The sequence below is a fragment of the Notothenia rossii genome, assembly GCF_949606895.1.
Source record: "Notothenia rossii genome assembly, chromosome: 8".
Lineage (NCBI taxonomy): Eukaryota > Metazoa > Chordata > Actinopteri > Perciformes > Nototheniidae > Notothenia > Notothenia rossii.
The window spans coordinates 80,741,694-80,759,043 of NC_136906.1; the positions used below are offsets into that span (position 1 = coordinate 80,741,694).

At 40.4% G+C, this 17,350-nt stretch overlaps 1 protein-coding gene across 1 annotated transcript in view; it reads right to left on the reverse strand.

The window, feature by feature from the left end:
* col12a1b (collagen, type XII, alpha 1b) overlaps positions 1 to 17,350 on the reverse strand; it is a 169,951-nt gene that overhangs the window by 39,426 nt on the left and 113,175 nt on the right. The window contains exons 46-56 of the mRNA XM_079645353.1: positions 16,525 to 16,654; positions 15,211 to 15,353; positions 11,766 to 11,895; positions 11,081 to 11,200; positions 10,003 to 10,149; positions 9,128 to 9,244; positions 4,315 to 4,467; positions 3,439 to 3,513; positions 1,738 to 1,877; positions 551 to 674; positions 255 to 398 (exon numbers count right to left, since the gene is read on the reverse strand). Coding sequence (XP_079501479.1) covers positions 255 to 398; positions 551 to 674; positions 1,738 to 1,877; positions 3,439 to 3,513; positions 4,315 to 4,467; positions 9,128 to 9,244; positions 10,003 to 10,149; positions 11,081 to 11,200; positions 11,766 to 11,895; positions 15,211 to 15,353; positions 16,525 to 16,654 — 1,423 coding nt within the window. The remainder of the gene's footprint in view (positions 1 to 254; positions 399 to 550; positions 675 to 1,737; positions 1,878 to 3,438; positions 3,514 to 4,314; positions 4,468 to 9,127; positions 9,245 to 10,002; positions 10,150 to 11,080; positions 11,201 to 11,765; positions 11,896 to 15,210; positions 15,354 to 16,524; positions 16,655 to 17,350) is intronic.

Here is a 17,350-nt window from a genome sequence, read left to right on the forward strand (position 1 = left end):
AAGTAGAAAGTACAGGTATTTGAGTTCAACATGTGAGAAGTAGAAAGTACAGGTATTTGAGTTCAACATGTAAGAAGTAGAAAGTACAGGTATTTGGGTTCAACATGTAAGAATTAGAAAGTAAAGGTATTTGGGTTCAAAGATGAAAAAGTAAAAAGTTGTCAGAAAAATAAGTAGTGGAGTAAAGTACTGATACCAGAAACATGTACTTAAAGTATTTGTACTCCACTCCTTCCCATCTCTCAGTTGTTTACCTGCGTGCTGCAGCTTGGCGGCGCTCTTCTTCACTTCGTCCTGAGAGCGTCCGTCAGTGATGGCCACCACCACTTTCGGGACGTTCCTCCTCATCCCGTTCTCCATGGAGAAGGCTTTCTCATAGGTGTGTTTCAGAGCCATGCCTGTTGAAGGAACAGAGGAACACTGAGTCAGTTGTATTTGCTTTATGTCCTATATATATATGTTGCACTGTTGGAGGAGCCTGGGACTTGTCATTGATACGTCTACACTGTAGTTTCTGTACACATGACGATAAAGCCTTGAATCTTGGAACCTGTCTTGGTGTTTCCTCCTCGGTAGTGGATCTGATTGATAGCCGACATGGCGATGCCTTTGTCTCTGTAAGCGTTCAGCCTGAACTCCGTCTTCGCCTCGTCGCTGTACTGCACAAAGGACACCTGGGTGGAGGAGTCACAGGAAGTCAGGACACATACAGTCAGATATACACAAGTGGAGTTATTAAGAACTACAAGTCCCACGTTAAGACAGGACAGTGGAAAGAGGACTCCATTAGCATTTTTGTCATTTAGACTTCCCGTATTGTACATTTATGATCTTTTTAATCTAAACACTTATTGCTCATCTGTCCGTCCTGTGAGAGGGATCCTCCTCTGTTACTCTCCACGAAGTTTACAGCTTTAATTGTGTGGTTTCTTTGTTTGTTTTTTAATAATGAGCTAGATAAATAACATTTGATTTGATCTGTCTTGCTTTTCGAAGAACTACAAGTCCCACGTTAGGAAAGGACAGTTGAAGTAGACGTCCAAAAGAAAGAACTACAAGTCCCACGTTAGGAAAGGACAGTTAAAGTAGACGTCCAAAAGAAAGAACTACAAGTCTCACGTTAAGAAAGGACAGTTGAAGTAGATGTCCAAAAGAAAGAACTACAAGTCCCACGTTAGGAAAGGACAGTTGAAGTAGACGTCCAAAAGAAAGAACTACAAGTCCCACATTAGGAAAGGACAGTTGAAGTAGACGTCCAAAAGAAAGAACTACAAGTCCCACGTTAGGAAAGGACAGTTAAAGTAGACGTCCAAAAGAAAGAACTACAAGTCTCACGTTAAGAAAGGATAGTTGAAGTAGACGTCCAAAAGAAAGAACTACAAGTCCCACGTTAGGAAAGGACAGTTAAAGTAGACGTCCAAAAGAAAGAACTACAAGTCTCCAGTTAGGAAAGGACAGTTGAAGTAGACGTCCAAAAGAAAGAACTACAAGTCTCACGTTAGGAAAGGACAGTTGAAGTAGACGTCCAAAAGAAAGAACTACAAGTCTCCAGTTAGGAAAGGACAGTTGAAGTAGACGTCCAAAAGAAAGAACTACAAGTCCCACGTTAGGAAAGGACAGTTGTTCTCACTGAAGTTCACACCTTTTTTCCCCGTTAATTGTATGGTTTCTTGTGATATTGGGCTTTATAAATACAATTTGATTTGATCTGTCTTGCTATTAGTTGAAAACACAGACCTGCATCCCTGTGGGTCCGACCATATCGAAGGCAGAGACCATGCCGGAGACAAAGTGCACGACTTTCCGGAAGCTCTCTTCTCCGATGCTCCACGATCCGTCGATGAGGAACACCACATCTGCTTTGGCCCCTTTGCAAACTGAGGCGAGAACAAAACAAGTCGATGAGGATCTTCACACACACACACACACACACACACACACACACACACACACACACACACACACACACACACACACACACACACACACACACACACACACACACACACACACACACACACACACACACACACACACACACACACACACACACACACACACACACACACACACACACACACACACACACACACACACACACACACACACACACACACACACACACACACACACACACACACACACAGAATGGCATCCTCACACGGCATCGTTATTGTTTGTGAGCTGCAGAGCATTAAAAAAGAATCCGCTGAAAGCATGCAACGCAACATATGATTGAGGAAGACGACGGGGTGGGGTCCATGTTTAGTAATTAGGGGCTTCTCTGATACAAATATAAAAACACTGGGGATCAAAACAAGCCACATTTGGTCTCCAGAAGGTAAAGTCGTTAACGGGTTCCTCTCAGAGGAATTGGGCAAAAGGCTGTGATTAATCTGAGCCCCATGTGGAGCCGCACAGTGATCTCCTTTGTGTTCTTCCTCGGGGTCGGACATTTGTCTACAAGTCTTACACAGAAGCAAGACTCAAACAGGTTCTCTGGACGGAGCTATCCTGCGTTTAACAGTGTGTGTGTTCTCCCTGCAAACACGTGGCAGGGGTTCATTCACCGCTGGCATGAATCTGGTCCAGAACGAGACAGCGTTCGAACCGTCGACTCGGCCAGAACGCTGCAACGAGGGGTTTCTAATCGAATGCAGAGACTAGATCTGTCCAGTTCTGAAGAGGATTCAGAGTTTCCTCAAGGACTCGTTGGCATTTCACTCAAGCATTCAATTCAATTCAAAACCTTTATTTATTCAGGTGAAAACCCATTGAGATCATTGACCTCTTTTTCAATGGTGACCTGCTGCAAGTAGGTTCCAACATGACAGAAAAACAAAGAGGACATCATAAGGCATATTTACATTGACTCCAGTTTGTATAGCTAGTAGCATTTACAGATACCAACAGTTTCCGATTGGACAGCATCTATCCTTCCTTTAAAAACATGTAATGGAACCAAACTGCTCAACTTCCATTCCTCTTGCAGACTGTTCCAAGTTGGACTTGGTTGCACTCCCCTAGTTCTACTTGACTACCTTTCAGAAGCAAATCATGCTTTTAACTCCACTATTTAACACTCAGTGACTAGGTACTGTGTGCATATACAAACACATGCTATTCTGATATGATATATTGCAGTACTTCTTATCTACACAGTACTAAAAGGCCCTTACATGTATACGAACAGGCTCATTTAACCATGAATGCTGTTTATTATTCAAAGAAAGTGTAATTATATCTGATAAAAGGAGCATTACTAAGACCCTTACTTTACCTAGCTAGCGGGAAGAGGTCGGGGAAGTATTTCATCTCCTAAGTATTTAAACATTACCTAAGATGTAATGGTTTCCTTTGATTGAATCAGGACTAAATGCACAGACTTCTCGTGAACTTTGACAAAGGAATTAGACCAGATGAAATGATATTTCTCACCTGCCCATGCGGGGGGGATGGTGGGAGGAGGGGAAGGTGTTGGTGGGAGCGTTGGAGCTGGAGTGGGCTTCACCACTGCAGGAAAAAATAACATTTACACCAACATACGTGAGATCAATAAATACAGAACAGTAAACAGTGTGTGGGGGTGAAGTCATTGTTTGGATGTGAGGGGGGGGGGGGGGGGGTAACTTCATATCACACACACACACACACACCCACCCACACCCACACCCCCCCACACACACACACACACACATCTAATGTCATGTCAGTTTAGCGTGGTTTCAGAGTCTGTTTTTCTATCAGAGATATAGAGGCTGCAGGTTAATGTTCAATTAAGCCTCTTATTGCAGAAATATATCATATTTTTATATAATTAGAAAGAATAACAGCAAAAGTACAATGAAGTAAAAATAATCTGCAATATGTCTTTGCATTTTATATTAAAACATATCAATCTTTCCCATTTCTGATTGTTAAAATGCATTGAAACACGTCTTGTTGCTGTCAATACGTTTGATTTAAGAAGTATAACGTAGTGGAACATGGAAATACTCAAGTACAAGTACCTCAAAATTGTACTTAAAGTAACTAGAGTACCTTAGTTACTTTCCAGCACTGCTTATCCTACAATTTGTATGCTTGTATTTTATTATATTTGTTGCATTGTTGGAGGAGCTCAGGGCAGAAGAAATGACATTGCCATTTCTACCCTGTAGCTGCTGAGCACCTGATGACAACACCTTTGAATCTTTGGCAGACTGATGGTTAGCCAAAGCCTTTCTTTTGAAAGTTATTTGACAAATGTCTGTAGATTAGATTAAAAAAAAAAAAACCTGAATCTTAGGAGTAAAACTTCAGTTTCACACTCACATGTCCGCTCCTTGGCGCTGACCCCAGGACCCTCCAGATTTGGGGTCTGCACGAAGACGGTGGCGGTGTAGAGAGCGTCGGGAGAAAGACCCTCGAAACAGTGCTGAGGAAGACCAGCCGGGATGGTGATCTCATGCTGACCCTTACTGGAGGCTGCAGAGGGAAGGAGGAGGAGACATATTTATTATCAGAGAAATCAGAATTAGAACACATTCAACTGGATCGTCATTTAATCAATGTTTCAGCTGCTCTCAGGGATTCCAATACAGCTTTGTTGTGTTGGTGCTACTGGTTGCTTTGCACTGCTGTATCAACCTTTACTTACCAAAGAAACGGTTTCTAACCTTTAATATTAAATAGTCTTAATACTTTTTAAGGTTAGAAACGTACCATTTAGATAACTAATACAAGTTTATCCAAATAACACCTATTAGGGAATTAAAACAGGGATGTTTGGAGCCGGGAGAATCTGCTGGCTAAAAGAACAAAGCACTAATCCGCACTGCTTACCCTTAGGGTAGTCATTTGAATAATGAGAGCCACCAATTTGTCAAAAACTACAAGCTAACTAGCTTAAGATGGCTAGCTAGCTTGTTAGCTACTTTGTATATACAGTATGTGCCAGATTTGCTCCAGTTTGTGACTCTTACAACCTCAGATCCAGGGCCTGGATACAGCATTGTAAATGAGGTTGTATCTCAATGCTTTTTATCTGGTTAAATACAAAATCTAAAAAATAAAAAGTAAACGTAAGCTATAGTTTGTTGAGTAGATAGTGGTCGTTTGCTAGCTTGCTTTTTAGAAATAAAGCTTACTTTTGCTAGTTAGCTTTTTATATAAATAGCGGACATTTGCTAGTTAGCAAGATAGCTAACGTTCGCTAGCTAAATAGCAGACTGACAGGTTAACTAGCGTAAGCTTTAGTTTGTTAAGTAGATCTGGTTTTTTATTAGCTTACTTTTACGAAATATAGCATCGTTTTGATAGTTTGCTTACATTTGCTAGTTAGCTTGTTAGATAGATAGCTAACATTCGCTAGGTAGCAAGATAGCTAACGGTCTCTAGATAAATAGCACACTGACAGTTTCACTGAATTCAGTCCCTAGGTTAGCTTTTATAAATGTATAGATTTGTACTTATTTTTGGGGATATACAGATAGTTCGCCTTCTACTAGATTACGGCAGTTTACGTTCAAACTGTTGATTTGGCATTGAATTTAAAGACACACGTGTTTTAAGACCTAAACAAGATACATTTACATGGGACTTATTCATCAGCTTGATTAAACTCAAAGGGAAACATCGACTTCTCCACTCAGTAGGGAAAGAGAAAAGGACATATTGAGGCAGACAAGAAGCAGACTTCTCTGAGATGGCTGAAAAGTCTCAGCTCCAGACTTGTAAACCGCACCCAGCAGGTTTTAAACTGTGTTTCAGCTCTGAATCACCATTAAAGATGAAGATAGGTGGTGAAAATTAAGACATTTATCCATGATATGTGTCTCCAGGGGTGTCATTAATGATAATTACCAATGACTCAAGGATTACTTCCCCAGGTGCTAACATTTCAGCCTCTAAAAGCCTCTTCAAGCCAACATCTGGATCTAAATGTTGGCAGCTTCAGGCTGTTTTTCAGCTTCTCTTGACTTCAGCTGAGCTTTTCGGCTCCATTTGAGTCAGATTCATGTCGAGATGATTCATTCTTACTTTGTTTCAGTAATTTGGCCTCTTTGGAGCTACCTATAAGAGCCCAGACAACTTTCTATATTATAAATTAGATTTGAGTTTCACTTCCTTCTCTACTGTTTCCTCTTTGTTTTGTATAATTTGTTTATGATTGTTGTGAAACGTTTGGTATCCACTGTGATAAATGACATCTAATTATATATCATTTATTTTAATTCTGATTATAAAATAGGTTTTCACTGCCTTTGAGTTTATGACTTCATCTTTTATTGCTTCTATTTTTTATTTGTCTTATTTTATTTCATGTGAAACACTTTTCCAACTCTTATTTTGAAAAACGCTCCAGAATAGAATTAAAGTTACATAAAAAGTGATTTCAGTCGTGTCTTTATCTCATTTGTTTGCATTTTTTATTTATTAGTTGCATCAGAGTTGCCGTGTCTTCTGTTTGGTTGCTAACGGAGGAAAATAAAAGATTAGATAATGCTGCTTAAATTCTACTCAGTGATGAAGAAACACAACAAATGGCCTTTTCTGTGAACTGTTTACATCTCTGCAGGGCGGGGAGTGATATATTGATAATTAGGTTCCCTATTTACACAGTAAGCACAAACAAACAAAGTGTGTTTACGTGATGACCGCTGCTTTTTCAGTGTTTTTCGACCTTAAATGTCCTCACTCTGTGTTAAATGACAGCGGCTCTGGTGATGCAACGCTTGGAGAATGAGCTCTGTAATATCAACAAGCTATGACGGAGGACACCTAGTATAAATTGTTCTGAGAAAAACATTCCTCCCGATCCGATCGACTCCAAAACAGTGGCCCTCGTTTATCAAGATAGACAAATTATAATCCGGAGATATTTCAGCTGGATATTAGATCATGCTTAAAGAACTGGCAGCCACATGCTCTCCTTCTAACCGCTGTTTCCACGGCTTTAAATACGCAGGGAATATCTGCTTTTTCCACGTCTCACCACCGTCTCTGTTTGCATTTCCACTTGAGGACAAACACTGTGAGATTTGTTGACGGGAGGGAGGACTTCTGATCTTCTGCTCGCGGTTATCGTCTGTCTCACGCTATAGCAGAGCCTTATTTGCTCTGGCAGCCCGTCGCAGAGGCCCTAACGTCTAATAACTACCATAAAGATGTTTGAATACAGATGCTGCCTCGCTGGTGTTTCCTACCGCCAACCGGTGTCCATGTGAGAATATGAAGCAGATGTGATCGCCGTAATTGAAAAGGATGTGATCTTTAGAAAGAGACACAATTAATGCTCTTCAAAGACCATCGCCAAAAACCTGCATCCTGCTTTGAGTAATAATCACAACGAGGCTGAAGATAGACAGGACAACACCACGTCTACAAATCTGAGAGGTGATCTCATCTGGAGATTTGACTCTAAACATCTGCCTGGACTCGTAATGCAAACTTTAAAGAATGCATCGAGTCAAACAAGTCACCTCGGGTCAGGATCTGAGAGGAAGCCTCCACACATGAGTCTGCTGGATCTGCAGCAGAGGTACAAGTAGGGGTGCACCGAGTGGGAAATTCTTGGCCGAAACCGAAAGCCCGAAAGGCCGAAAATGATTAATATAAATATAAATATATATACAGTATATATAATGTATACATTTTTTACCAATGTTGTTCAGCTGCCTGATTATGGAAAAAGACATGATTATGGCAAAACTTAACTGAAATAATAATCACTATTATGGGTCCATAAAACATTTATTCAGCACTTTTGAATGCATACAGTAAATTAATTCCAAGTCAAGGGTATTTTAATTCTTCATATAACGTGTTGTTGTGATGACGTAATCAAAACGCGGCGACAAGCACGGCGCGCGACCATGCTCGCGGCTGGCTCACAGCCAACATGTCTGCCGCTTGGAGATATTTAAAGATATCAGAGAAAGAGGCGCGGATTGCGATTTGTAAAACGTGTTCAGCTGACATTTCTCGAGGGGGTGTAACTGCAAAGACTTTCACCACTTCGGGATTACTCCACCACTTGAAATCAAAACACCCGGACAAATATGCGGAGTAAGATCAACGTAACCCTGTTCTCTGACATTGGAAAGCCGAAAGGGCCTTTTTAAACATTTTCGGCCGATAATTTTCGGTGGCCGAATATTCGGTGCATCCCTAGTAAAAGCAATCACAGCCATGTTGTTTTATTCTTCACCCTAAAATGCTAAAAAAGATTTGCTGCGTCCAGTGTCTTCAAATAGAAGCTCTGCAAATGTACTATCTGGAAAAGCAGCTCAGTCACATTTGAGCCTTTTATTAGTAAACTGATGAATAGCTGGACGTTGTAGTAGTTCAGTCTGTATCGTGAAATAACAGAATGTAATGTTTATGAAATGTTTGTGTGTGAAGGGTGAGATTAGGGACGACAGATGGAAATGAGCCAATAGCTAAATCCAGAATGAATCATGTTGTCTCTTTTTCAGATGAATATATGGTCCTTGTTTACGAAAGGCATAATAATATAACAACATTCAGCAAGAAGCAAGAAATGGTTTAAGATCCAGGAGGAGATGTTGAGTCAAAGATAGCAACAATGATAAATATATGTGACATCAATGGGGGCTACACTTCTCCACTATAAGCTGTGTGTTGATATCTCGTGGGCTTATGCTCTTTTTCCAATTATGTTTTGAATCTGTGAGACTCTGCTTAAAACATGGAGCGTTGGTGAACAGATCCAGAGCTATAACCTGGACTTGTGTGAGAAAAAAACCACCAAAGCATCCTAAAACTTCCGAAAAGGGAACTCCAAATGGGGCTTACGGTCTGCAGGGTGGAGTTTGATGTGGGACGAAGTTAATGAGCACATGTGTTCATTAACACATCACACACATGGGTCTTCAGTTGTTTTTTAAAAGCTTCAAATGGCCCTGGTCTGAAAACCTAAGGGACCTACTGGCGATGTAGGGATGGACAAGCTCACACATATGTTGCAGCAGCATAAAAAGACAAGTACATTAGAGAAATCAAAAGACTAGAAATAAACAATCAGAAATGTAAAAAAATATATATTAGAAGAGAAACATAATTAAAACAACAAGAGGGAACTCCAAATGTGTCTTCAGTGTGTCTTCAGTGTGGAGGGACTTACGGTCTGAAGGGTGCAGTTTGATGCGGTACGAAGTGGCCGCTCTGTGAGCAGCCCACTTGATGCAGAACTTGTCGTGGTCCAAGTCGAACGTCTCAATGTTCGTCACGTTCAGGTACACTGCAGAGGACAGGGAGACACAATTAATATACCAGAGTATCTACCTTAAGAAGCCATTGAGCAGCATATCTGTATATATCTGTACGGTCCTCCTGGGCCTCAATTCTGTGTGACCTTTAACACCTCACACACACTCACACACTCAAATCCAGCAACACACACTTTTTACGCTGCTATGGATTTTTCACAGTTTTGGAGGTGACTGTTATTTAGTTTGATTGTTGTGCTTTTATTTATGTCTTAATGTGTGCATATGTTCAAATATGTCTGTTGATTGTGTATATATATATATATATATATATATATATATATATATATATATATATATATATATATATATATATATATATATATATATATATATATAGGTATATACATATTTGTATACATATTGTTATATATTAAGTATAATAAATACATGTATCCTGATATTGAAGCTCAAGCCGTTGACATTTAAGTATTCAGAATAATATAGAATTTTGGGAAAAAAGTCAGAATTTTGAGATTTTGAGAAAAAAGACAAATTTTTAGAGATAGTCAGAATTTTTTTTATTTTGAGTAAAAAGTCAGGATTTTGAGATTTAGAGAAAAAAGTCAGAATTTTGAGAGAAAGTCCAAATTTGAGGAAAAAGGCTGAATGTTCAGATTTTTCAGAAAAAAACCAACAAACTCAAGCCGGGGACCAGTGATATTTTTCTAACAATAACGGTCTATTTTGTTGACTTGTTCTTGACAGTAGGACTTGTTATTGAACATACGTGTTGTTCCCTGTCCTGGCAGAGGATCGCTCCTGCCCCCGAAGTACTGAGCGACAACCTTCAGGTCGTAGGGGGTGCCGGGCAGCAGGTTGTGCAGAGTGTACGACGTCACGTCACCCACGAAGAAATCCATGGGAGTCGATGTGCCTGGAAAACAGACAAAAAGAGATTAAAACATGCAGGATTTAGTCATGAAGAATTACCAAACCAAACTCTACTCATAGTCAAAACAACTACACCTTTAGCTTAGTGGTGGTGACGTGAAGTCATGTGACCGTGCTGTAGTTCCTTTATAGCCCAACATTAGCCTCCTTTAGCTTAGCGGTGGTGACGTGAAGTCATGTGACCGTGCTGTAGTTCCTTTATAGCCCAACATTAGCCGCCTTTAGCTTAGCGGTGGTGACGTGAAGTCATGTGACCGTGCTGTAGTTCCTTTATAGCCCAACATTAGCCTCCTTTAGCTTAGCGGTGGTGACGTGAAGTCATGTGACCGTGCTGTAGTTCCTTTATAGCCCAACATTAGCCACCTTTAGCTTAGCGGTGGTGACGTGAAGTCATGTGACCGTGCTGTAGTTCCTTTATAGCCCAACATTAGCCACCTTTAGCTTAGCGGTGGTGACGTGAAGTCATGTGACCGTGCTGTAGTTCCTTTATAGCCCAACATTAGCCTCCTCTAGCTTAGCGGTGGTGATGTGAAGTCATGTGACCGTGCTGTAGTTCCTTTATAGCCCAACATTAGCCTCCTTTAGCTTAGCGGTGGTGACCCGAAGTCATGTGACCGTGCTGTAGTTCCTTTATACCGGATGATCCATCTTTTACAAATACCACAACAGCTTGAAAACCTTCTTTAATCTGAGACCCAACTAAAAATAAGATGCTTTCAAAAGTCTTAAACAGCTACTTAAGATGCATTGTCTAAAAACAAAACCCTACAGTATATCTACCTGCGTTGTTACTTCTTAAGTTATAATGTCTTATATCAAGTGTTAAGAGTTGAGACATATCCTGACTAGATATTAGGCAAATATACTTGGCTAGTTTTTACGGTGGATGTGTTGTTTGTGATTTATTTCCTCACCTGCAGGATTGTAGGTGATTCTGTATCCCTGAACTGGAGCTTGAACTGGGTCCCAGGCCACTCTGAACCTGGTGTACCACTCATCAGAGACCCTGAGGTTCCTCGGGCTCAACATCCCCACTGAGAGAGAGAAAAGTAAACATGTAAACAACAGAATATGTCATTGGTCACCTTTTCTTATCTCGTCATTTTCCTCTTCTGTGTTTACGTGTGAAAAACAAGTTAAAACATTAGGTTTGTTGCCAGGATATTACAAAAATAAGTAAATTCTACAACAGTCAGAATGACGAAACTCCTGTGTTTGTTTTACTTGAGGCTGGGGAACCCTGTTAGACTTTAGTTCATGGTTAAAGCTAATGTTTTTTTTAACATATTTTTTACTAGAATAGCTATTTTCTTTATTTTAGGATTTTAAAAAAAACATCAAAACCCATTTTAGGCAACTTAAATTGATTAGTATATGCCACCTTGCATTAGTAGGTTTAAACTTCATGCATTACGTTTCTGTGCATTAAAAGATAACCTCACGACCTAATGGAGTGTTTCTCTTTGTACCCGCATACACAGAAAGTAATAATAAAAAAATGATGAAATAATAAAATCTGAAACGACTAAAAACAGGTTAAAAAAATAAGGTTTGTCATAAAAACGAGGATTCTGTGTAATAAATGTGCAGCAGACTCACATGTTCGCCCGTTTCCATTCAGAGACCCCCCAGGACCCTCTCCGTAAATGGCCTGAACCGTGATGTTGTACGGGGTGTCAGCGAGGAGGTTCTGCAGCTGGGCGTTGTTTCTGTTTCCAGGGACCGTCGTCTATGAGAAAAAAACAGAACATTTAAGCGATAAATCCTTCAAAGACTTATTAACAGGGAGGTTGTTTCAGGAAAGACTGATCATGTCTGCCTTTATTTCTCTTCTTTGCAGACGATAGAGAGCTGCAGGAATGAGTCCTAAAACCCAGAAAAACTAGTCAGCATTTCAGCACTTCCTGTCCTGTGTGTTTTTTGTTAGATGCCAGAAATAAGGTATTTAAAAACAATGGTTGCTAAAAAGTGTCCAAATGAGCCCAACGTTAGCCTCCTTTAGCTTAGCGGTGGTGACGTGAAGTCATGTGACCGTGCTGTAGTTCCTTTATAGCCCAACATTAGCCACCTTTAGTTCAGCGGTGGTGACGTGAAGTCATGTGACCGTGCTGTAGTTCCTTTATAGCCCAACATTAGCCTCCTTTAGCTTAGCGGTGGTGACGTGAAGTCATGTGACCGTGCTGTAGTTCCTTTATAGCCCAACATTAGCCACCTTTAGCTTAGCGGTGGTGACGTGAAGTCATGTGACCGTGCTGTAGTTCCTTTATAGCCCAACATTAGCCACCTTTAGCTTAGCGGTGGTGACGTGAAGTCATGTGACCGTGCTGTAGTTCCTTTATAGCCCAACATTAGCCTCCTTTAGCTTAGCGGTGGTGACGTGAAGTCATGTGACCGTGCTGTAGTTCCTTTATAGCCCAACATTAGCCTCCTTTAGCTTAGCGGTGGTGACGTGAAGTCATGTGACCGTGCTGTAGTTCCTTTATAACCCAACATTAGCCGCCTTTAGCTTAGCGGTGGTGACGTGAAGTCATGTGACCGTGCTGTAGTTCCTTTATAGCCCAACATTAGCCGCCTTTAGCTTAGCGGTGGTGACGTGAAGTCATGTGACCGTGCTGTAGTTCTTTATAGCCCAACATTAGCCTCCTTTAGCTTAGCGGTGGTGACGTGAAGTCATGTGACCGTGCTGTAGTTCCTTTATAGCCCAACGTTAGCCACCTTTAGCTTAGCGGTGGTGACGTGAAGTCATGTGACCGTGCTGTAGTTCCTTTATAGCCCAACATTAGCCTCCTTTAGCTTAGCGGTGGTGACGTGAAGTCATGTGACCGTGCTGTAGTTCCTTTATCGCCCAACTTGAGCTTTTTAGAGCTTACTTTCTAAGATAAATCTAATCGTGATTCATAAATGCCTCGCAAACACAGCTTTCATCAATAACTGAAAGAAACGGTCTGAACCTGGTTTTGATAAAGAGTCTAAGAAGTTGCGAGTGTGATGAAATTGTGACTTTTCTCACAGTTTCACTTTCCAAGTTTCAAAATCTGGTTTCCATCTCTTTTATTCAGAGTAATCTCGATCAAACAGGAAGAAATCATGTCGTGTCCTGAAGCAGAAAATTGCAGTAGAGTTGGCTCGAAGAAGCTGTGAACAAACACAAAGCTCCTCTATTAGCCGCAGATGCTAAATCATAATAGTTGCATGCTTTTTTAAATGTCTAAAGGCTCTTCGGTCAGTTTCAGTTTGGAGCAATGCTTTCATCGCTGCAGTTTTCTGACTCATGGAGAAACAGGTGCTATGCTAACAAGAGGAGTAGGGGGGGGGGGACACAGCTTGCCCTCTAACTCGTTATTAAGGACTATTAATGACAGCATTATGGCCCCAATTGTGTTGTTTGTTTAACAGAGCCTGTAATTAGTCTCACTAATCGCTGATTTATAACCCAGAAGAGCCAAAGTTATCCTGAGAGGTGACTTCATCGAATAGTTTGCACGAAGTGTCATCGTAAAGAGTGTATTAAGAGTTTATCCAAAGCATTTATCCAGAATAAAAATGATCTGAAATTATTTTTCTCATTAGTGCTGAAAGGAAGGGGATCTAATGGATGAAATTAAACTTTCATCCTGATGCATTCTTTCTTTGTGTCCTAACATCAGTCTGACTGCTGAGTACGTCATTTCTCACATAAAAAATTAAACGACCCGTTCCACCTGGAGTGAATCCACCAGCTACCCTGCAGTATACAAAGTCATTCAGACTAGCTGCACCTTTACCAGCTTTGAGAACACTTTCATGATCAATCATTATAAAACATATCATATCTATTATTCTGAAATGGACCAATCTGCACAACGACTACTTTTACTGTCTTTCACTATATTTTGATGAGAATACTTTTCTACTTTTACTTGAGGAACATTTTGAATGCAGGACTTTTACTGTTACAGAGTATTCATACACTCTGGTACTTCCACTTTTACTCAAGTACAAGATCTGAGTACTTCTACTTTTACTCAAGAACAAGATCTGAGTACTTCTACTTTTACTCAAGAACAAGACCCGAGTACTTCTACTTTACTCAAGTACAAGATCTGAGTACTTCTACTTTTACTCAAGAACAAGATCTGAGTACTTCTACTTTTACTCAAGAACAAGATCTGAGTACTTATACTTTTACTCAAGTACAAGATCTGAGTACTTCTACTTTTACTCAAGATCTGAGTACTTCTGCTTTTACTCAAAAACAAGATCTGAGTACTTCTACTTTTACTCAAGTACAATATCTGAGTACTTCTACTTTTACTCAAGTACTAGATCTGAGTACTTCTACTTTTACTCAAGTACAAGATCTGAGTACTTCTACTTTTACTCAAGTGCAAGATCTGAGTACTTCTACTTTTACTCAAGTGCAAGATCTGAGTACTTCTACTTTTACTCAAGTACAAGAGCTGAGTACTTCTACTTTTACTCAAGTACAAGATCTGAGTACTTCTACTTTTACTCAAGTGCAAGATCTGAGTACTTCTACTTTTACTCAAGTACAATATCTGAGTACTTCTACTTTTACTCAAGTACTAGATCTGAGTACTTCTACTTTTACTCAAGTACAAGATCTGAGTACTTCTACTTTTACTCAAGTACAATATCTGAGTACTTCTACTTTTACTCAAGTACTAGATCTGAGTACTTCTACTTTTACTCAAGTACTAGATCTGAGTACTTCTACTTTTACTCAAGTACAAGATCTGAGTACTTCTACTTTTACTCAAGTGCAAGATCTGAGTACTTCTACTTTTACTCAAGTACAAGAGCTGAGTACTTCTACTTTTACTCAAGTACAAGATCTGAGTACTTCTACTTTTACTCAAGTACAAGATCTGAGTACTTCTACTTTTACTCAAGCACAATAAGTACTTCTCCAACCTCTGCCGTGCTGTAGTTCCTTTATATTCCAACATTAGCCACCTTTAGCTTAGCGGTGGTGACGAGAAGTCATGTGACAATTTTCGTTACACAGACAATTGCTATTTGAGATTTTCTGAAGTGTACTCACAAACTCGGTGATGGGGTCTCCGGTCAGCGGGGCGTAGAAGATCTTGTACTGCCTGACGGGACCCTCGGCGTGATCCCATCCGATGGTCAGGGTGCTGGTGGTGGCGTCATAAACTCGCATGTTCCTGGGACCGCCTCGAGGCACTGCAGCAGAAATAATCATAATACACTTTATTTGTATACATATATATATATATATATATTTATATTTCATGCACAAAGCAGCCCAAAGTGCTGCAGGTTTTTATATAAATGGATCAGGACAAAAAGTGAGAGAATATTTTTTTCCTGAAACTTTCAGAATCTCTTTCCACAGAGGGGACACATGTTGATGTAGAAGAGACATGAAGAAGTGGGGACACATGTTGATGTAGAAGAGACATGAAGAAGTGGGGACACATGTTGATGTAGAAGAGACATGGAGAAGAGGGGACACATGTTGATGTAGAAGAGACATGGAGAAGAGGGGACACATGTTGATGTAGAAGAGACATGAAGAAGAGGGGACACATGTTGATGTAGAAGAGACATGAAGAAGTGGGGACACATGTTGATGTAGAGAAGACATGAAGAAGTGGGGACACATGTTGATGTAGAAGAGACATGAAGAAGAGGGGACACATGTTGATGTAGAAGAGACATGGAGAAGAGGGGACACATGTTGATGTAGAAGAGACATGGAGAAGAGGGGACACATGTTGATGTAGAAGAGACATGAAGAAGTGGGGACACATGTTGATGTAGAGAAGACATGGAGAAGAGGGGACACATGTTGATGTAGAAGAGACATGAAGAAGAGGGGACACATGTTGATGTAGAAGAGACATGAAGAAGTGGGGACACATGTTGATGTAGAGGAGACATGGAGAAGAGGGGACACATGTTGATGTAGAAGAGACATGAAGAAGTGGGGACACATGTTGATGTAGAGGAGACATGGAGAAGAGGGGACACATGTTGATGTAGAAGAGACATGGAGAAGAGGGGACACATGTTGATGTAGAAGAGACATGAAGAAGTGGGGACACATGTTGATGTAGAGGAGACATGGAGAAGAGGGGACACATGTTGATGTAGAAGAGACATGAAGAAGAGGGGACACATGTTGATGTAGAAGAGACATGGAGAAGAGGGGACACATGTTGATGTAGAAGAGACATGAAGAAGAGGGGACACATGTTGATGTAGAAGAGACATGAAGAAGAGGGGACACATGGTGATGTAGAAGAGACATGAAGAAGTGGATGTTACGTAAACATGCATATGACTCAGTGTGGATGTTAACAATAATCAGCATGAGTCAGATTGTACTCACGTGTTTTGCCGTTGCCTCTGATTGGAGATCCCTCTCCGTCAGCGTACAGAGCGGAGACGTTGACAGAGTAAGGGGTGTCTGGGATCAGGTTATCCAGGAAGGCGTTGGTCACACCTCCAGGAACCAGGACCTTAGAGGAGAAGAAACCCAAGGGTCAAAGAAGTATCCAGACATAGGGCTGAGATGGACCTCCCTGGTTGGTGTGAGCCTCAGACGATGGAGGTTTTATGGGTAATGGGTTTAAATCAACTTGAAAGATCCATTGAGAAGGTATTCAGAACTTTGATTCGAACAATCTTTCTAAAATGTTCAAATCAAGCTCTAATGTTTAAATAAAGTACAAACAATCTGGACAATGAGTATTTTAACTTCTGACTTTTGTCGTCTACACTTTCCTTATTTATTCATTACTTTCGGTACTAAATGTTTCTCCAGTGTTTATTGCTCAGAAATCTGGACAACATAGAGAGAAATAAGGATTTTCACTTATGAATGTTCTAGATGTGATAGTTACCTCCACTAACTAGGTTTTGTTTTTGATATTATATCGTCTGTCTTCAATAAAGATCCCACAACTTCTGTGAAACATTCCCCAGTCATGGATAGTCTGTGTTTGACTTCCCAGAAAATTCAATCTGATTTGTTTTCAGTTCAATTTGCTGGTTTGTTCTTTTGTGAGATGCATTTTTGCAGTGTTTTGGAAAAAAACGACAGGCCCAATTTTCATTGAATTTGGTGGAACGGTTTTGCATTGGACAAGACACAACCCAATATATTTGGAGACGATATAAATCAAAGTTTTTACTTCAATCGAAACTGCTTGTGG